This window comes from Pecten maximus, chromosome 9, assembly GCF_902652985.1.
Source record: "Pecten maximus chromosome 9, xPecMax1.1, whole genome shotgun sequence".
Lineage (NCBI taxonomy): Eukaryota > Metazoa > Mollusca > Bivalvia > Pectinida > Pectinidae > Pecten > Pecten maximus.
Window position 1 is genome coordinate 32640370 of NC_047023.1, and position 26085 is coordinate 32666454.

The following is a 26085-nucleotide window of genomic DNA, read 5'->3' on the forward strand; positions in this document are numbered from 1 at the left end:
CTTGATTTATAGTTGTTTTTATTTAAAATTTATTCGAAATGTAATGGACGAAACTTCTTTAACAATAATTCAAAATAAAAAGCGGTTTAACTAGAGTAATATATATTTGAATAGAGAATCCTTCAAACGCTCACGGAAAATAAGACCACGTGCTTCAAAAGAGCAAGCGTCTTCTGTTTGATCAACAGGACCCGCCATACAAATTTATTAATAAGTCACAGTCAGGTTAGTGTGCAGACTGTACCAAAATTGTTTATGTCTTAGTTCTAGATTGATCGTGTTTTTTTTGGAACACAAATTGAACAGGCGCGATTCTAATCTCAGGTAATGTAAATCAGATAAAATACGTTCACTACATGCTATAACTTTCTTAAAATTTCATCTGTCACACATGTTTGAGTTTTAGATTTAACACATGTCATTAACTTGGGAATCATTGAAAAGCGAGTAAACCCATGTTGACCCGTGTACGAGCACACGTGTAAACCCGTGTTCGAGCACACGTGTAAACCCGTATACGAACACACGTGTAAACCCGTGTACGAGCACACGTGCAAACCCGTATACGAACATACGTATAAACACGTGTACGAACACACGTGTAAACCCGTGTGTGAACACACGTGTAAACCCCTATACGAACACACATGTAAACACGTGTACGAACACACGTGTGAGCCCGTGTACGAACACACGTGTTAACCCGTATACGAACACACGCTACGAAACGATAAAGAAAATAAAAGGACGGTTAAATATGAACAAAAACTTTCACGACTACTTCTGTTAAAGTGCAGGTAGTTTGAGACCAGGTGTTCGGAAATGATAAGCGTCATCAACTTTATCCACGGCATTACATCTACCTATGTCAATTCAGAGAATTTTTTTTAAGGTTCAATGATTTTATTGTTAATTCAGAGAAATATCACGTTATCGACAGAGAGACAATCCACCGTGGCATTTCACGACAGGAGAGACGAATCACCGTGACATATCACAACACGAGATACGAACCGCCGTGACATATCACGACATGAGAGACAAATCGACGTTACATATCACGACATGAGAGACGATCCACCGTGACATATCACGACATGAGAGACGAATCACCGTGACATATCACGATATGAGAGATAGTCCATCGTGACATATCACGACACGAGAGACGATCCACCGTGACATATCGCGACATGAGCGACGAATCACCGTGACATATCACGACATGAGAGACGAACCATCGTGGCATATCACGACATGAGAGACGAACCACCGTGACATATCACGACATGAGAGACGATCCACCGTGACATATCACGACATGAGGGACGAATCACCGTGACATATCACGACATGAGAGACGAATCACCGTGACATATTACGACATGAGAGACGAACCAACGTGACATATCACGACATGAGAGACGAATCACCGTGACATATCACGACATGAGAGACGAATCACCGGGACAAATCACGACATGAGAGACGATCTACCGTGACATATCACGACATGAGGGACAAATCACTGTGATATATCACGACATGAGAGACGAATCACCGTAACATATCAAGACATGAGAGACGATCCACCGTGACATATCACGACATGAGAGATAGTCCACCGTGACATATCACGACATGAGAGACGAATCACCGTGACATATCACGGCATGAGAGACGAATTACCGTGACATATCACGACATGAGAGATAGTCCACCGTGACATATCACGATATGAGAGATAGTCCATCGTGACATATCACGACACGAGAGACGATCCACCGTGACATATCACGACATGAGGGACGAATCACCGTGACATATCACGACATGAGAGACGAATCACCGTGACATATTACGACATGAGAGACGAACCACCGTGACATATCACGACAGGAGAGACGATCTACCGTGACATATCACGACATGAGAGACGAATCACCGTGATATATCACGACATGAGAGACGAATTACCGTGACATATCACGACAGGAGAGACGATCTACCGTGACATATCACGACATGAAGGGACGATCCACCATGACATATCACGACATGAGAGACGAACCACCGTGACATATCACGACATGAGAGACGAACAACCGTGACATATCACGACATGAGAGACGAACAACCGTGACATATCACGACATGAGAGACGAATCACCGTGACATATCACGACATGAGAGACGAATCACCGTGACATATCACGACATGAGAGACGAATCACTGTGACATATCACGACATGAGAGACGATCCACCGTGACATATCACGACATGAGAGACGAATCACCGTGACATTATCACGACATGAGAGATGAACAACCGTGACATATCACGACATGAGAGACGATCTACCGTGACATATCACGACATGAGAGACGAATCACCGTGATATATCACGACATGAGAGACGAATTACCGTGACATATCACGACATGAGAGACGAATCACCATGACATATTACATGAGAGACGAATCACCGTGACATATCACAACATGAGAGACGAATCACCGTGACATATCACGACATGAGAGACGAATTACCGTGTCATATCACGACATGAAAGACGTTCCACCGTGACATATCACGACATGAGAGACGGTTCACCGTGACATATCACGACATGAGAGAGGAACCGCCGTGACATATCACGAAATGAGAGGCGAACAACCTTGACATATCACGACATGAGAAACGAATCACCGTGACATATCACGACACGACAGACGTATCACCGTGACATATCACGACATAAAATACGATCCATTGTGACATATCACGACATGAGAGACGAATCACCGTGACATTTCACGACACGAGAGACGAATCACCGTGACATATCACGATACGAGAGACGAATCACCCTGACATATCACGACATGATAGACGAACCACCGTGACATATCACGACATGAGAGACGATCCACCGTGACATATCACGACATGAGGGACGAATCACCGTGACATATCACGACATGAGAGACGAATCACCGTGACATATTACGACATGAGAGACGAACCAACGTGACATATCACGACATGAGAGACGATCTACCGTGACATATCACGACATGAGGGACAAATCACCGTGATATATCACGACATGAGAGACGATCCACCGTCACATATCACGACATGAGAGACGATCCACCGTGACATATCACGACATGAGGGACGAATCACCGTGACATATCACGACATGAGGGACGAATCACCGTGACATATCACGACATGAGGGACGATCCACCGTCACATATCACGACATGAGAGACGATCCACCGTCACATATCACGACATGAGAGACGATCCACCGTGACATATCACGACATGAGGGACGAATCACCGTGACATATCACGACATGAGAGACGATCCACCGTGACATATCACGACATGAGGGACGAACAACCGTGACATATCACGACATGAGGGACGAATCACCGTGACATATCACGACATGAGGGACGAATCACCGTGACATATCACGACATGAGGGACGATCCACCGTCACATATCACGACATGAGAGACGATCCACCGTCACATATCACGACATGAGAGACGATCCACCGTCACATATCACGACATGAGGGACGAATCACCGTCACATATCACGACATGAGAGACGATCTACCGTGACATATCACGACATGAGAGACGATCCACCGTGACATATCACATGAGAGACGATCCACCGTGACATATCACGACATGAGGGACGAATCACCGTGACATATCACGACATGACAGATGAACAACCGTGACATATCACGACATGAGAGACGATCTACCGTGACATATCACGACATGAGAGACGAATCACCGTGACATATCATATGAGAGACGAACCATCGTGACACATCACGACACGAGAGACGAATTACCGTGACATATCACGACATGAGAGACGAATCACCGTGACATATCACGACATGAGAGACGAATCACCGTGACATATCACGACATGAGAGACGAATCACCGTGACATATCACAACATGAGAGACGAATCACCGTGACATATCACGACATGAGAGACGAATTACCGTGTCATATCACGACATGAAAGACGTTCCACCGTGACATATCACGACATGAGAGACGGTTCACCGTGACATATCACGACATGAGAGAGGAACCGCCGTGACATATCACGAAATGAGAGGTGAACAACCGTGACATATCACGACATGAGAAACGAATCACCGTGACATATCACGACACGACAGACGTATCACCGTGACATATCACGACATGAAATACGATCCATTGTGACATATCACGACATGAGAGACGAATCACCGTGACATTTCACGACACGAGAGACGAATCACCGTGACATATCACGATACGAGAGACGAATCACCCTGACATATCACGACATGAGAGACGATCCACCGTCACATATCACGACATGAGAGACGATCCACCGTGACATATCACGACATGAGGGACGAATCACCGTGACATATCACGACATGAGAGACGATCCACCGTGACATATCACGACATGAGGGACGAACAACCGTGACATATCACGACATGAGGGACGAATCACCGTGACATATCACGACATGAGGGACGAATCACCGTGACATATCACGACATGAGGGACGATCCACCGTCACATATCACGACATGAGAGACGATCCACCGTCACATATCACGACATGAGAGACGATCCACCGTGACATATCACGACATGAGGGACGAATCACCGTGACATATCACGACATGAGAGACGATCTACCGTGACATATCACGACATGAGAGACGATCCACCGTGACATATCACATGAGAGACGATCCACCGTGACATATCACGACATGAGGGACGAATCACCGTGACATATCACGACATGACAGATGAACAACCGTGACATATCACGACATGAGAGACGATCTACCGTGACATATCACGACATGAGAGACGAATCACCGTGACATATCATATGAGAGACGAACCATCGTGACATATCACGACACGAGAGACGAATTACCGTGACATATCACGACATGAGAGACGAATCACCGTGACATATCACGACATGAGAGACGAATCACCGTGACATATCACGACATGAGAGACGAATCACCGTGACATATCACAACATGAGAGACGAATCACCGTGACATATCACGATATCAGAGACGAATTACCGTGACATATCACGACATGAAAGACGTTCCACCGTGACATATCACGACATGAGAGACGGTTCAACGTGACATATCAAGACATCAGAGACGAACGGCCGTGACATATCACGAAATGAGAGACGAACAACCGTGACATATCACGACATGAGAAACGAATCACCGTGACATATCACGACACGACAGACGAATCACCGTGACATATCACGACATGAAAGACGATCCATTGTGACATATCACAACATGAGAGACGAATCACCGTGACATTTCACGACACGAGAGACGAATCACCGTGACATATCACTACACGAGAGACGAATCACCCTGACATATCACGACATGATAGACGAACCACCGTGACATATCACGACATGAGAGACGATCTACCGTGACATATCACGACATGAGAGACGATCTACCGTGACATATCACGACATGAGAGACGATCCACTGTGACATATCACGACACGAGGGACGAATCACCGTGACATATCACGACATGACAGATGAACAACCGTGACATATCACGACATGAGAGACGATCTACCGTGACATATCACGACATGAGAGACGAATCACCGTGACATATCATATGAGAGACGAACCATCGTGACATATCACGACACGAGAGACGAATTACCGTGACATATCACGACATGAGAGACGAATCACCGTGACATATCACGACATGAGAGACGAATCACCGTGACATATCACGACATGAGAGACGAATCACCGTGACATATCACAACATGAGAGACGAATCACCGTGACATATCACGATATCAGAGACGAATTACCGTGACATATCACGACATGAAAGACGTTCCACCGTGACATATCACGACATGAGAGACGGTTCAACGTGACATATCAAGACATCAGAGACGAACGGCCGTGACATATCACGAAATGAGAGACGAACAACCGTGACATATCACGACATGAGAAACGAATCACCGTGACATATCACGACACGACAGACGAATCACCGTGACATATCACGACATGAAAGACGATCCATTGTGACATATCACAACATGAGAGACGAATCACCGTGACATTTCACGACACGAGAGACGAATCACCGTGACATATCACTACACGAGAGACGAATCACCGTGACATATCACGACATGATAGACGAACCACCGTGACATATCACGACATGAGAGACGATCTACCGTGACATATCACGACATGAGAGACGATCTACCGTGACATATCACGACATGAGAGACGATCCACTGTGACATATCACGACACGAGGGACGAATCACCGTGACATATCACGACATGAGAGATGAACAACCGTGACATATCACGACATGAGAGACGATCTACCGTGACATATCACGACATGAGAGACGAATCACCGTGACATATCACATGAGAGACGAACCATCGTGACATATCACGACATGAGAGACGAATTACCGTGACATATCACGACATGAAAGACGTTCCACCATGACATATCACGACATGTGAGACGGTTCACCGTGACATATCACGACATGAGAGACGAACCGCCGTGACTTTTCACGACACAAAAGACGAATCACCGTGACATATCACGACACGAGAGACGAATCACCCTGACATATCACGACATGATAGACGAACCACCGTGACATATCACGATATGAGAGACGAATCACCGTGACATATCACGACATGAGAGATGAACAACCGTGACATATCACGACATGAGAGACGATCTACCGTGACATTTCACGACATGAGAGACGAATCACCGTGACATATCACATGAGAGACGAACCATCGTGACATATCACGACACGAGAGACAAATCACCGTGACATATCACAACATGAGAGACGAATCACCGTGACATATCACGACATGAGAGACGAATTACCGTGACATATCACGACATGAAAGACGTTCCACCGTGACATATCACGACATGAGAGACGGTTCACCGTGACATATCACGACATGAGAGACGAACCGCCGTGACATATCACGAAATGAGAGACGAACAACCGTGACATATCTCGACATGAGAAACGAATCACCGTGACATATCACGACACGACAGACGAATCACCGTGACATATCACGACACGACAGACGAATCACCGTGACATATCACATGAGAGACGAACCATCGTGACATATCACGACATGAGAGACGAATTACCGTGACATATCACGACATGAAAGACGTTCCACCATGACATATCACGACATGTGAGACGGTTCACCGTGACATATCACGACATGAGAGACGAATCACCGTGACATATCACAACATGAGAGACGAATCACCGTGACATATCACGATATCAGAGACGAATTACCGTGACATATCACGACATGAAAGACGTTCCACCGTGACATATCACGACATGAGAGACGGTTCAACGTGACATATCAAGACATCAGAGACGAACGGCCGTGACATATCACGAAATGAGAGACGAACAACCGTGACATATCACGACATGAGAAACGAATCACCGTGACATATCACGACACGACAGACGAATCACCGTGACATATCACATGAGAGACGAACCATCGTGACATATCACGACACGAGAGACAAATCACCGTGACATATCACAACATGAGAGACGAATCACCGTGACATATCACGACATGAGAGACGAATTACCGTGACATATCACGACATGAAAGACGTTCCACCGAGACATATCACGACATGAGAGACGGTTCACCGTGTGACATATCACGGCATGAGAGACGAACCGCCGTGACATATCACGAAATGAGAGACGAACAACCGTGACATATCTCGACATGAGAAACGAATCACCGTGACATATCACGACACGACAGACGAATCACCGTGACATATCACGACACGACAGACGAATCACCGTGACATATCACATGAGAGACGAACCATCGTGACATATCACGACATGAGAGACGAATTACCGTGACATATCACGACATGAAAGACGTTCCACCATGACATATCACGACATGTGAGACGGTTCACCGTGACATATCACGACATGAGAGACGAATCACCGTGACATATCACAACATGAGAGACGAATCACCGTGACATATCACGATATCAGAGACGAATTACCGTGACATATCACGACATGAAAGACGTTCCACCGTGACATATCACGACATGAGAGACGGTTCAACGTGACATATCAAGACATCAGAGACGAACGGCCGTGACATATCACGAAATGAGAGACGAACAACCGTGACATATCACGACATGAGAGACGAATCACCGTGACATATCACGACACGACAGACGAATCACCGTGACATATCACGACATGAAAGACGATCCATTGTGACATATCACAACATGAGAGACGAATCACCGTGACATTTCACGACACGAGAGACGAATCACCGTGACATATCACTACACGAGAGACGAATCACCCTGACATATCACGACATGATAGACGAACCACCGTGACATATCACGACATGAGAGACGATCTACCGTGACATATCACGACATGAGAGACGATCTACCGTGACATATCACGACATGAGAGACGATCCACTGTGACATATCACGACACGAGGGACGAATCACCGTGACATATCACGACATGAGAGATGAACAACCGTGACATATCACGACATGAGAGACGATCTACCGTGACATATCACGACATGAGAGACGAATCACCGTGACATATCACATGAGAGACGAACCATCGTGACATATCACGACATGAGAGACGAATTACCGTGACATATCACGACATGAAAGACGTTCCACCATGACATATCACGACATGTGAGACGGTTCACCGTGACATATCACGACATGAGAGACGAACCGCCGTGACTTTTCACGACACAAAAGACGAATCACCGTGACATATCACGACACGAGAGACGAATCACCCTGACATATCACGACATGATAGACGAACCACCGTGACATATCACGATATGAGAGACGAATCACCGTGACATATCACGACATGAGAGATGAACAACCGTGACATATCACGACATGAGAGACGATCTACCGTGACATTTCACGACATGAGAGACGAATCACCGTGACATATCACATGAGAGACGAACCATCGTGACATATCACGACACGAGAGACAAATCACCGTGACATATCACAACATGAGAGACGAATCACCGTGACATATCACGACATGAGAGACGAATTACCGTGACATATCACGACATGAAAGACGTTCCACCGTGACATATCACGACATGAGAGACGGTTCACCGTGACATATCACGGCATGAGAGACGAACCGCCGTGACATATCACGAAATGAGAGACGAACAACCGTGACATATCTCGACATGAGAAACGAATCACCGTGACATATCACGACACGACAGACGAATCACCGTGACATATCACGACATGAAAGACGATCCATTGTGACATATCACGACATGAGAGACGAATCACCGTGACATTTCACGACACGAGAGACGAATCACCGTGACATATCACGACATGAGAGACGATCCACCATGACATATCACGACATGAGGGACGAATCACCGTGACATATCACGACATGAGAGACGATCTACCGTGACATATCACGACATGAGAGACGATCCACTGTGACATATCACGACACGAGGGACGAATCACCGTGACATATCACGACATGACAGATGAACAACCGTGACATATCACGACATGAGAGACGATCTACCGTGACATATCACGACATGAGAGACGAATCACCGTGACATATCATATGAGAGACGAACCATCGTGACATATCACGACACGAGAGACGAATTACCGTGACATATCACGACATGAGAGACGAATCACCGTGACATATCACGACATGAGAGACGAATCACCGTGACATATCACGACATGAGAGACGAATCACCGTGACATATCACAACATGAGAGACGAATCACCGTGACATATCACGATATCAGAGACGAATTACCGTGACATATCACGACATGAAAGACGTTCCACCGTGACATATCACGACATGAGAGACGGTTCAACGTGACATATCAAGACATCAGAGACGAACGGCCGTGACATATCACGAAATGAGAGACGAACAACCGTGACATATCACGACATGAGAAACGAATCACCGTGACATATCACGACACGACAGACGAATCACCGTGACATATCACGACATGAAAGACGATCCATTGTGACATATCACAACATGAGAGACGAATCACCGTGACATTTCACGACACGAGAGACGAATCACCGTGACATATCACTACACGAGAGACGAATCACCCTGACATATCACGACATGATAGACGAACCACCGTGACATATCACGACATGAGAGACGATCTACCGTGACATATCACGACATGAGAGACGATCTACCGTGACATATCACGACATGAGAGACGATCCACTGTGACATATCACGACACGAGGGACGAATCACCGTGACATATCACGACATGAGAGATGAACAACCGTGACATATCACGACATGAGAGACGATCTACCGTGACATATCACGACATGAGAGACGAATCACCGTGACATATCACATGAGAGACGAACCATCGTGACATATCACGACATGAGAGACGAATTACCGTGACATATCACGACATGAAAGACGTTCCACCATGACATATCACGACATGTGAGACGGTTCACCGTGACATATCACGACATGAGAGACGAACCGCCGTGACTTTTCACGACACAAAAGACGAATCACCGTGACATATCACGACACGAGAGACGAATCACCCTGACATATCACGACATGATAGACGAACCACCGTGACATATCACGACATGAGAGACGAATCACCGTGACATATCACGACATGAGAGATGAACAACCGTGACATATCACGACATGAGAGACGATCTACCGTGACATTTCACGACATGAGAGACGAATCACCGTGACATATCACATGAGAGACGAACCATCGTGACATATCACGACACGAGAGACGAATCACCGTGACATATCACAACATGAGAGACGAATCACCGTGACATATCACGACATGAGAGACGAATTACCGTGACATATCACGACATGAAAGACGTTCCACCGAGACATATCACGACATGAGAGACGGTTCACCGTGACATATCACGGCATGAGAGACGAACCGCCGTGACATATCACGAAATGAGAGACGAACAACCGTGACATATCACGACATGAGAAACGAATCACCGTGACATATCACGACACGACAGACGAATCACCGTGACATATCACGACACGACAGACGAATCACCGTGACATATCACATGAGAGACGAACCATCGTGACATATCACGACATGAGAGACGAATTACCGTGACATATCACGACATGAAAGACGTTCCACCATGACATATCACGACATGTGAGACGGTTCACCGTGACATATCACGACATGAGAGACGAATCACCGTGACATATCACAACATGAGAGACGAATCACCGTGACATATCACGATATCAGAGACGAATTACCGTGACATATCACGACATGAAAGACGTTCCACCGTGACATATCACGACATGAGAGACGGTTCAACGTGACATATCAAGACATCAGAGACGAACGGCCGTGACATATCACGAAATGAGAGACGAACAACCGTGACATATCACGACATGAGAAACGAATCACCGTGACATATCACGACACGACAGACGAATCACCGTGACATATCACATGAGAGACGAACCATCGTGACATATCACGACACGAGAGACAAATCACCGTGACATATCACAACATGAGAGACGAATCACCGTGACATATCACGACATGAGAGACGAATTACCGTGACATATCACGACATGAAAGACGTTCCACCGAGACATATCACGACATGAGAGACGGTTCACCGTGTGACATATCACGGCATGAGAGACGAACCGCCGTGACATATCACGAAATGAGAGACGAACAACCGTGACATATCTCGACATGAGAAACGAATCACCGTGACATATCACGACACGACAGACGAATCACCGTGACATATCACGACACGACAGACGAATCACCGTGACATATCACATGAGAGACGAACCATCGTGACATATCACGACATGAGAGACGAATTACCGTGACATATCACGACATGAAAGACGTTCCACCATGACATATCACGACATGTGAGACGGTTCACCGTGACATATCACGACATGAGAGACGAATCACCGTGACATATCACAACATGAGAGACGAATCACCGTGACATATCACGATATCAGAGACGAATTACCGTGACATATCACGACATGAAAGACGTTCCACCGTGACATATCACGACATGAGAGACGGTTCAACGTGACATATCAAGACATCAGAGACGAACGGCCGTGACATATCACGAAATGAGAGACGAACAACCGTGACATATCACGACATGAGAAACGAATCACCGTGACATATCACGACACGACAGACGAATCACCGTGACATATCACGACATGAAAGACGATCCATTGTGACATATCACGACATGAGAGACGAATCACCGTGACATTTCACGACACGAGAGACGAATCACCGTGACATATCACTACACGAGAGACGAATCACCCTGACATATCACGACATGATAGACGAACCACCGTGACATATCACGACATGAGAGACGATCTACCGTGACATATCACGACATGAGAGACGATCTACCGTGACATATCACGACATGAGAGACGATCCACTGTGACATATCACGACACGAGGGACGAATCACCGTGACATATCACGACATGAGAGATGAACAACCGTGACATATCACGACATGAGAGACGATCTACCGTGACATATCACGACATGAGAGACGAATCACCGTGACATATCACATGAGAGACGAACCATCGTGACATATCACGACATGAGAGACGAATTACCGTGACATATCACGACATGAAAGACGTTCCACCATGACATATCACGACATGTGAGACGGTTCACCGTGACATATCACGACATGAGAGACGAACCGCCGTGACTTTTCACGACACAAAAGACGAATCACCGTGACATATCACGACACGAGAGACGAATCACCCTGACATATCACGACATGATAGACGAACCACCGTGACATATCACGATATGAGAGACGAATCACCGTGACATATCACGACATGAGAGATGAACAACCGTGACATATCACGACATGAGAGACGATCTACCGTGACATTTCACGACATGAGAGACGAATCACCGTGACATATCACATGAGAGACGAACCATCGTGACATATCACGACACGAGAGACAAATCACCGTGACATATCACAACATGAGAGACGAATCACCGTGACATATCACGACATGAGAGACGAATTACCGTGACATATCACGACATGAAAGACGTTCCACCGAGACATATCACGACATGAGAGACGGTTCACCGTGACATATCACGGCATGAGAGACGAACCGCCGTGACATATCACGAAATGAGAGACGAACAACCGTGACATATCTCGACATGAGAAACGAATCACCGTGACATATCACGACACGACAGACGAATCACCGTGACATATCACGACATGAAAGACGATCCATTGTGACATATCACGACATGAGAGACGAATCACCGTGACATTTCACGACACGAGAGACGAATCACCGTGACATATCACGACATGAGAGACGATCCACCATGACATATCACGACATGAGGGACGAATCACCGTGACATATCACGACATGAGAGACGAACCATCGTGGCATATCACGACATGAGAGACGATCTACCGTGACATATCACGACATGAGAGACGATCCACTGTGACATATCACGACACGAGGGACGAATCACCGTGACATATCACGACATGAGAGATGAACAACCGTGACATATCACGACATGAGAGACGATCTACCGTGACATATCACGACATGAGAGACGAATCACCGTGACATATCACATGAGAGACGAACCATCGTGACATATCACGACATGAGAGACGAATTACCGTGACATATCACGACATGAAAGACGTTCCACCATGACATATCACGACATGTGAGACGGTTCACCGTGACATATCACGACATGAGAGACGAATCACCGTGACATATCACAACATGAGAGACGAATCACCGTGACATATCACGATATCAGAGACGAATTACCGTGACATATCACGACATGAAAGACGTTCCACCGTGACATATCACGACATGAGAGACGGTTCAACGTGACATATCAAGACATCAGAGACGAACGGCCGTGACATATCACGAAATGAGAGACGAACAACCGTGACATATCACGACATGAGAAACGAATCACCGTGACATATCACGACACGACAGACGAATCACCGTGACATATCACGACATGAAAGACGATCCATTGTGACATATCACAACATGAGAGACGAATCACCGTGACATTTCACGACACGAGAGACGAATCACCGTGACATATCACTACACGAGAGACGAATCACCCTGACATATCACGACATGATAGACGAACCACCGTGACATATCACGACATGAGAGACGATCTACCGTGACATATCACGACATGAGAGACGATCTACCGTGACATATCACGACATGAAAGACGATCCACTGTGACATATCACGACACGAGGGACGAATCACCGTGACATATCACGACATGAGAGATGAACAACCGTGACATATCACGACATGAGAGACGATCTACCGTGACATATCACGACATGAGAGACGAATCACCGTGACATATCACATGAGAGACGAACCATCGTGACATATCACGACATGAGAGACGAATTACCGTGACATATCACGACATGAAAGACGTTCCACCATGACATATCACGACATGTGAGACGGTTCACCGTGACATATCACGACATGAGAGACGAACCGCCGTGACTTTTCACGACACAAAAGACGAATCACCGTGACATATCACGACACGAGAGACGAATCACCCTGACATATCACGACATGATAGACGAACCACCGTGACATATCACGACATGAGAGACGAATCACCGTGACATATCACGACATGAGAGACGAACAACCGTGACATATCACGACATGAGAGACGATCTACCGTGACATTTCACGACATGAGAGACGAATCACCGTGACATATCACATGAGAGACGAACCATCGTGACATATCACGACACGAGAGACAAATCACCGTGACATATCACAACATGAGAGACGAATCACCGTGACATATCACGACATGAGAGACGAATTACCGTGACATATCACGACATGAAAGACGTTCCACCGTGACATATCACGACATGAGAGACAGTTCACCGTGACATATCACGACATGAGAGACGAACCGCCGTGACATATCACGAAATGAGAGACGAACAACCGTGACATATCTCGACATGAGAAACGAATCACCGTGACATATCACGACACGACAGACGAATCACCGTGACATATCACGACATGAAAGACGATCCATTGTGACATATCACGACATGAGAGACGAATCACCGTGACATTTCACGACACGAGAGACGAATCACCGTGACATATCACGACATGAGAGACGATCCACCATGACATATCACGACATGAGGGACGAATCACCGTGACATATCACGACATGAGAGACGAACCATCGTGGCATATCACGACATGAGAGACGATCTACCGTGACATATCACGACATGAGGGACGAATCACCGTGATATATCACGACATGAGAGACGATCCACCGTGACATATCACGACATGAGAGACGAATCACCGTGACATATCACGACATGAGAGACGAATCACCGTGACATATCACGACATGAGAGACGAACAACCGTGACATATCACGACATGAGAGACGAATCACCGTGACATATCACGACATGAGAGACGAATCACCGTGACATATCACGACATGAGAGACGATCTACCGTGACATATCACGACATGAGAGACGATCCACCGTGATATATCACGACATGAGGGACGAATAACCGTGACATATCACGACATGAGAGACGAACAACCGTGACATATCACGACATGAGAGACGAATCACCGTGACATATCACATGAGAGACGAACAACCGTGACATATCACGACATGAGAGACGATCCACCGTGACATATCACGACATGAGAGACGAATCACCGTGACATATCACGACATGAGAGACGAATCACCGTGACATATCACGACATGAGAGACGAACAACCGTGACATATCACGACATGAGAGACGATCCACCGTGACATATCACGACATGAGAGACGAACCACCGTGACATATCACGACATGAGAGACGAATCACCGTGACATATCACGACATGAGAGACGAATCACCGTGACATATCACATGAAAGACGAACCACCGTGACATATCACGACATGAGAGACGATCCACCGTGACATATCACGACATGAGAGACGAACAAACGTGACATATCACGACATGAGAGACGGTTCACCGTGACATATCACGACACGAGAGACGAATCATCGTGACATATCACGACATGAAAGACGTTCCACCGTGACATATCACGACATGAGAGACGGTTCACCGTGACATATCACGACATGAGAGACGAACCGCCGTGACATATCACGAAATGAGAGACGAACAACCGTGACATATCACGACATGAGAAACGAATCAGCGTGACATATCACGACACGAGAGACGATCCATTTCGACATATCACGACATGAGAGACGAATCACCGTGACATATCACGACACGAGAGACGAATCACCGTGACATATCACGACACGAGAGACGAATCACCGTGACATATCTCGACATAATAGACGAACCACCGTGACATATCACGACATGAGAGACGAACCACCGTGACATATCACGACATGAGAGACGAACCACGGTGACATATCGAGACATGAGAGACGAACCGCCGTGACATATCGCATGAGAGACGATCTACCGTGACATATCACGACATGAGAGACGATCTACCGTGACATATCACGACATGAGAGACGAATCACCGTGACATATCACGACATGACAGACGAACAACCGTGACATATCACGACATACATTATGTAGGAGACGAACCACCGTGACATTTCACGACATGACAGACGAACAACCGTGACATATCACGACATACATTATGTAGGAGACGAACCACCGTGACATTTCACGACATGAGAGACGAATAACCGTGACATATCACGACATGAGAGACGAATAACTGTGACATATCACGACATGAGAGACGATCCACCGTGACACATCACGACATGAGAGACGATCCACCGTGACATTTCACGACATGAGAGACGAATTACCGTGACATATCACGACATGAGAGACGAATTACCGTGACATATCACGACACGAGAGACGATCCACCGTGACATTTCACGACATGAGAGACGAATTACAGTGGCATTTCACGACAAGACAGACGAACCACGGTGACATATCACTACACGAGAGACGAACCACCGTGGCAAATCACGACATGAGAGACGAATCACCGTGACATATCACGACATGAGAGACGAATCTCCGTGGCATATCACGACATGAGAGACGAATCGCCGTGACATAACAAGACATGAGAGACGAATCACCGTGACATATCACGACATGAGAGACGAATCACCGTGACATATCACGACATGAAAGACGAACCACGGTGACATATCACGACATGAGAGACGAATCACCGTGATATATCACGACATGACAGACGATCTACCGTGACATATCACGACATGAGGGACGAATCACCGTGACATATCACGACATGAGAGACGATCCACCGTGACATATCACGACATGAGAGACGATCTACCGTGACATATCACGACATGAGAGACGAACAACCGTGATATATCACGACATGAGAGACGAATCACCGTGACATATCACGACATGAGAGACGAATCACCGTGACATATCACGACATGAGAGACGAATTACCGTGACATATCACGACATGAGAGACGAATCACCGTGACATATCACGACATGAGAGACGAATCACCGTGACATATCACGACATGAGAGACGAATCACCGTGACATATCACGACATGAGAGACGAACAACCGTGACATATCACTTGAGAGACGAACAACCGTGACATATCACGACATGAGAGACGAACCACGGTGACATATCACGACATGAGAGACGAATCACCGTGACATATCACGACATGAGGGACGAACAACCGTGACATATCACGACATGAGAGACGATCTACCGTGACATATCACGACATGAGAGACGAATCACCGTGACATATCACATGAGACACGATCAACCGTGACATATCACGACATGAGAGACGATCCACCGTGATATATCACGACATGAGGGACGAATCACCGTGACATATCACGACATGAGAGACGAACAACCGTGACATATCACGACATGAGAGACGATCTACCGTGACATATCACGACATGAGAGACGAATCACCGTGACATATCACGACATGAGAGACGATCCACCGTGACATATCACGACATGATAGACGAACCACCGTGACATATCACGACATGAGAGACGATCTACCGTGACATATCACGACATGAGAGACGATCTACCGTGACATATCACGACATGAGAGACGAATCACCGTGACATATCACGACATGAGAGACGAATCACCGTGACATATCACGACATGAGAGACGAACAACCGTGACATATCACATGAGAGACGAACAACCGTGACATATCACGACATGAGAGACGAACCACGGTGACATATCACGACATGAGAGACGAATCACCGTGACATATCACGACATGAGGGACGAACAACCGTGACATATCACGACATGAGAGACGATCTACCGTGACATATCACGACATGAGAGACGAATCACCGTGACATATCACGACATGAGAGACGAACAACCGTGACATATCACGACATGAGAGACGATCTACCGTGACATATCACGACATGAGAGACGAATCACCGTGACATATCACGACATGAGAGACGATCCACCGTGACATATCACGACATGAGGGACGAATCACCGTGACATATCACGACATGAGAGACGATCCACCGTGACATATCACGACATGACAGACGAACCACCGTGACATATCACGACATGAGAGACGATCTACCGTGACATATCACGACATGAGAGACGAATTACCGTGACATATCACGACATGAGAGACGAACAACCGTGACATATCACGACATGAGAGACGAATCACCGTGACATATCACGACATGAGAGACGAACAACCGTGACATATCACGACATGAGAGACGAACAACCGTGACATATCACGACATGAGAGACGGTTCACCGTGACATAATATCATTGCGCAGAAAAAAACGGTTTCAATTTTAAACAATCAGAAATTATGCAATTGTGAACAATTTGACGATACCTACAAAAGTTTATGAAATAAAAAAAAAAAGCGCCAAATTTGTACAAAAACGATGTTATGTGCTTGGAATTAATAACGTCATCAGGGACTATATTATTCCGTCTGGAAAATGTCGGCTGTTCCGGTATTTGAACTTGATGACGTCGGTGATAGGGTAAGCGGCAAATTTAAACGCGTCATAACCTACAGAAAATAAAAAAAAATCTTTATGAATGTAAATATAAGCATTGAACTGTTACCAAATGGTAGTATACAGTCGATATGAATACAATTTGGGTGACAGATAAATATTTCATGTCGCCCTACATTCTATTTATCTGTCACCCAAATTGTATTCATATCGACTGTATACTACCATTTGGTAACAGTTCAATGCTTAAATGAACGTTATATTCACTACAGTTTTATTTGGTATAAAAGTATGCTAACATTTGGTTACTTCTTATAACAGATATTTAAAGCTGTATCATTCCTTTCTACTTTACTTTCCATCTAATTGAAGGGATGTTCCTTTTTACCGTCCCGCGATGTTATTAGCCTACCGATTTACCCCGTCTTTATACGTTATTGGAGCTACCAGTTGGCTTCAAGAAAGTTGAGCTTTAACAACACGTTTAACTGTATGGCACATATACTGTAGGCATTATTCACTATAATCATTATTAGTCATTATCTGGATCTGAACATCCTTTCGTCTGTCCTGTCGTGGTAAATGTGTTTTCTATACAAAGTAGTGTCTATGATGTTTTACTTATCAATGTTTATAACTAAAAAGCTCAGAACAATTTCATCACTCGTGGAGTTTTATAATAGTCAAAGTTATCCATTAAGAATAAAAGTTGAAGGTGAATGGTTAATATGTAAAACAAGCCCATATTTCCTCTTTTGCAGCCTAGTTATCAACACTTCAGACCATTAGGCATCATTGACGGGTCCTAGAAGGATAAAACAGCTGGTTGACACAGTTTTATTAATTCTTTGCGCTGCTTTATCTTAGCCTCAATTGATACGGAAAGGTGCTAATACCTTGTGTACCCTTGGTACAATCCTTTAGCTTTGACTTAGGGTATCAACAAATAGAAGCAAAAGCACTCGACATTTTACAGGAATCTTTACTGTATTGTTAAGCTACATAATCATTTCTCGGTATTAGTTATCATTAATGAGATGTCCAGAAAAGGATGAAAATTTCCCGCCAGCTATCACCTGGTGTGATCGGTGGTAATGTTCCACGCGCACGTTTTCATTTTCTTCTAATGTGACAAACGCCACACAAAGCCCCATGGACGAGTGGGATGTGCCGGCATGAGTACTGCAGATAGTATATGGATAGTGAGAGGAACGGACCATTCGAACATCAGTGGAGTTGCCGTCGGTCGCCATTGTGCTCGCCATCAGCTGGTAGTTGCCCTGTCTGGGAGCTGTGAAGATACCAGTTGAGCTGTTGTAGCCACCTCCGATGTTGGTGTGTACAATATCGAATACGATATCCTCATTAATAGTAGCGAATTCCTTCTGGCGGAGGAGTCGTGTGTGGAAGACTACCTGGGATGTGGCGGTATTGCAAGCTGTTTAAAAGAATGTAAATATCATTAGAGTAAGATCACAGAAAAATATAAAACAACATGTTATCATATCGTTGGGTTACGGTCGTAATTCTGGTTAGTTCATTCAATAAAACATGTTGACAATGATGACGTTTTTGATAACGTTAGGGCCTGATCATCTGGCTCCTTCACCTGACATATGTACATAGATGTACAGCCTTGTACGAACGACACAACATCACACGACATATGTGCAGCCTTGTACAAACGACACAACATCACACGACATATGTACAGCCTTATACAAACGACACAACATCACACGACATATGTACAGCCTTATACAAACGACACAACATCACACGACATATGTACAGCCTTGTACGAACGACACATCACATGATATGTGTACAGCCTTGTACAAAGAACACAACATCACACGACATATGTACAGCCTTATACGAACGACACAACATCACACGACATATGTACAGCCTTGTACGAACGACACAACATCACACGACATATGTACAGCCTTATACAAACGACACAACATCACATGACATGTGTACAGCCTTGTACAAAGAACACAACATCACACGACATATGTACAGCCTTGTACAAACGACTCAAGTAATTAGCGCCTTCAAAGACCTTAGCAGTCTATACAGTGTATAAACTGATTAATGAAAAAAAAAATATTGGACAAAAAGAACGATCATTATTATATGCAGTGGGTAGTAAGAATTGTCTTTTTTCATAAATATACACATTTAAAAACAGTATACAGCGTAAATGTTCTAACATACAATGATTAGAAACATCACCAATGCCAGTACCTATCTGCCTCTTTGTGATTGGCTCGTCCGAAGGGGATTCAGTATCGTCATCTTTTAGAACGTCACGGAAGATATCCAGTAGATGTTTCGCCTTTTCTCTGTAAAGATTGATCTCTGCCTCCAGCTGGGCACGTTCATCCTCTAGGGCCTTTAATCTGTCGGCTAAATCGGAGTTACCATTCTCAGCAGCAACATAACTACATAACACACACACTAAAACTAAAGCGATAATCCTCATTGTGGAAAACTCAAGTGTTCCCAACAAGTTCTGAAGTGTTTGTAGCGCTCTCGAGGTTTAAGACGAACAAATACTCTTATCTATATATACAGATAAGGTGTGTAGTATCTGAACTCAAATTTCAGTCACACTCACAAGTCAGTTTGTGTTGTGTCACACGAATATATATATACAATACAAACAGAATAATAATGAAATGATCACTCCTTTCATTTGAGATTGTCGGTATGATTTACTTCATTTTGATTTTAATAGTGCAGATTTCCGTGTTTAAATGCTACTTTTGATTGTGTGCGCTGACGTTACGGAATTACGAATTTACTTCTACTCTCTAGAAATGATGGTATCTCATTGACATATAATCCTGGCCATTTATGTCCTCCTTTACAACCGCCCTCATATAACCCTGGCGGTTGATGTCCTCCTTCACAACCGCCCTCATATAACCCTGGCGGTTGATGTTCTCCTTCAAAACCGCCCTCATATAACCCTGGCGGTTGATGTTCTCCTTCACAACCGCCCTCATATAACCCTGGCGGTTGATGTCCTCCTTTACAACCGCCCTCATATAACCCTGGCGGTTGATGTCCTCCTTCACAACCGCCCTCATATAACCCTGGCGGTTGATGTCCTCCTTGATAACCGCCCTCATATAATCCTGGCAGTTTATGTCCTCCTTCACAACCGCCCTCATATAACCCTGGTGGTTGATGTCCTCCTTGATAACCGCCCTCATATAACCCTGGCGGTTGATGTCCTCCTTGATAACCGCCCTCATATAACTCTGGCGGTTGATGTCCTCCTTCACAACCGCCCTCATATAACCGTGGCGGTTGATGTCCTCCTTCACAACCGCCCTCATATAACCGTGGCGGTTGATGTCCTCCTTCACAACCGCCCTCATATAACCCTGGCGGTTGATGTCCTCCTTCACAACCGCCCTCATATAACCGTGGCAGTTATGTCCTCCTTCACAACCGCCCTCATATAACCCTGGCGTTTGATGTCCTCCTTCACAACCGCCCTCATATAACCCTGGCGTTTGATGTCCTCCTTCACAACCGCCCTCATATAACCCTGGCGTTTGTCTTGTCATTGACACTCGTCCTCATATAATGGTGATCCTTGATAACATCCCAGACAACCGTCCTCATATAATGGTGATCCTTGATAACATCCCAAACAACCGTCCTCATATAACATCACCAATGTATATAACATGGTATTCCTCTGTTGATTATTAATTAAATCAGCTGAATGTACCGAAAACTACAGTATCGGTCATGAAGCTAAAATGCCATGTCCAAAACAATATACGAAAAAGTTTTTTACTTGCCTGGAATGTCACCAAAAAAAAAAATAGCATAGAGTCCAAAAGTGGCAAACTTGATACCTACTTTAATATTAAAAACTGTTTCAAAATGGAACCTTACCTGAAAATAAGACTTCAGACATAGACAGGCATTATGTAAACTAAGGATTTCGGCACATTGCCTAAGGGTTGAAACAGGGCGGCACACAAAACCCTTATTGGAAAGATCAGAGCGAATTTGTATATACTGCTCTTCGAATCTAGTTGAATATAAAAGTCATTTTCTCACCAACTGTATACTTTATGATGAACTTAGAAATGAACTCATGCAGCCATTGTTGAAAAGATATCCAAACTTAGTTGCTTTACCGGATAATTCTAAGTGTATATGGCTGGTCACAAAGGAAGACGAAACTATTTTAACAAATGTTGCCAAGTATATAATCAATGTCTTTGAAAAAAAGAGTAAATTTAAAGAATAAACTTTTAGCCGACCCACCTGGGCACAAATATAAACTATAATTCATAACTTATTGTCTTTTAATGTATGCAAGTACGGTACACCCAGTGTTTACCCTTAGCAAGGCCTTACTGTAGGTTGTCACGTCAAACTTGTTTGTATTGCATAATTTCTAATATGTTTGTATTGTATGAGTATGCATGTTTCACATATTGTCCACTTGCCCCTTCGTGGGCCCACTTTATGGTTTAATAAAAATTTGCATATGAATTTGAATTATAACCCTTGTCATTGATGTTCTCCTCGACAACCGTTTCTTGAGTACTAGATACTGAGATGATAATTTGGACAGTGGAAGAGATGAATTTCTGAAGTGTAATTTATAAAGAAATCAATACATACCTAACTATCACTGTGACTTAATCTTTCTAAGGAAAACGACTTTAATGGTCTTAATTATAACTTTGTGAAGGGGTACCTGTAATTAATTTCCTGTTTCATTTATCATTTATAAACTTTATATCACTATAAAACTTCATTATGCCTACAATGGTCATTTTACCAGAAATGTATATAACTAGCATAGCCAATAGTGCTTTCCGTATCAGAAATCGCTGGATTACAAAGGACGCCATTTGAACATGAGCTTTAAATTCAGACGTCTGATTAATAATGCCGCCGCTAATATTACAGTTATTTGAACCACTTCACGAAGAACTCTCCGTGCGTGGTGATATTGATCCATGACCCAAAGGAAAATATATCCCATTCAGTGTAGCATTAACGAAAAAGCCCGAAGCATGTGTTATATATATCAAGTGTAATATATATTATCATCTTTATACTACAATATACCAGCTACTGAATACATGAGAAATAAATTATTTCCTTTGATAAAAATGAGAAGAACTTGAGAACGACTTGAGAACAACATGAGAAGAACTTGAAAAAAACTTCTGGTGGGAGACTGCATTTGCTGTGACGTTTCCGCCGAAGAAAAGACGAATTTGTGTGATTGACTCTGACGGTGAGCCGTAAAACACACACTGAGTTGTACTACTGCGCCCCAAAGATAGTCCGTTCAGATTTTATTAAATTTTTAAGTTAAAAGTGCATCATTTGGAAACAAAAACATAATTTCAGTCATAAATATGCATATATATTTAAAGTGAATTGGCATAATACATAATTTGTTTATTTTGTTTTATTAAAGGGCCTGTTTCCAAAATGGCCCCTTCTTTGATTCAAATTTCCTGTTGGTGGTGCATTGCCCATGCCGTTGTGGTCACAAATCTATAAAGTATAAAGATTTAGGTCACTTGGTTTGTTTTTTATGGCTCCTCAAAGTTGTACCTTTCAGAAGCTGTCTAAGTGTTGATAAAATGTGCATGTTATGTAAAATATTAATGAAAATCTAATCAAATGATGGTCAACGTAAAGAATACATTCATGGCATGATTGTGACAAAAAATCATGTTTTCCATCGCGCCATTTGGCTGTTTTATGGAAGAAACAATCTCAAAAATGCCATTTTCGATGATAACATTTTAGACACAAAAACTGTGTTTTTTTAGAGAATACACCCTTTTATGGGCGTTGGATGCAAACACATTTTTATCCTATTAAACAGTACGTAATATGCTATTGATGAGAGGAAAAATCATCAACATGTAAGTGGTGGAACATTTTCAAATCTTGGGTTGAATTAGCCTATGGTTGAATTGCCGATTTTCGACTTTCTTTAGATAATTAACAAAAACACGAGAGTATTTGCTCAGTATGTTGAGAATATGTACACAGATATGAAAAAAGTGAGAGAAACTGGCAGTAGTAGTCCTTTATTGGGGCCTCATCATCGGGTGAAACGGTGAACCGTATCCAAACGTTATATTTCGTTTGGCTTTTGTGTCGAGAATGTATTTGACATCGGAGAAGGTCTGGGGAGTGCTGGTAAAGCCACATCTCATAGTCTCCGTCATCACTTAATGTTCGGCGATGTAACCAGGAGCCAGAGATATCTGATACGTTCCACACATAATGGTTCTCAAGTAATCGAGATCGAGACGGGGAAACAGTACGGAAGATGCATCCATCTTGACAAACTCGGACCTTGCCCGTCTAGATAGATCCGGATCTGTCTTGACTCTCTGAGCTAAACCATTCGGTGTTGTCAAACGATCCTTCATACA

The 26085-nt window shown here is 44.4% G+C and overlaps 1 protein-coding gene across 1 annotated transcript; it reads right to left on the reverse strand.

Moving 5' to 3' along the window:
* Positions 1-20594: 20594 nt before the first annotated feature.
* Positions 20595-22222, reverse strand: LOC117334486. Its single transcript, XM_033894142.1, has 2 exons — positions 21887-22222; positions 20595-21068 (listed from the first exon to the last, which is right to left on the reverse strand). Exons 1-2 carry the CDS (start codon positions 22122-22124, stop codon positions 20650-20652), a joined length of 657 nt encoding a protein of 218 aa, XP_033750033.1. The 5' UTR covers positions 22125-22222; the 3' UTR covers positions 20595-20649.
* Between the last annotated feature and the right edge of the window lie 3863 nt (positions 22223-26085).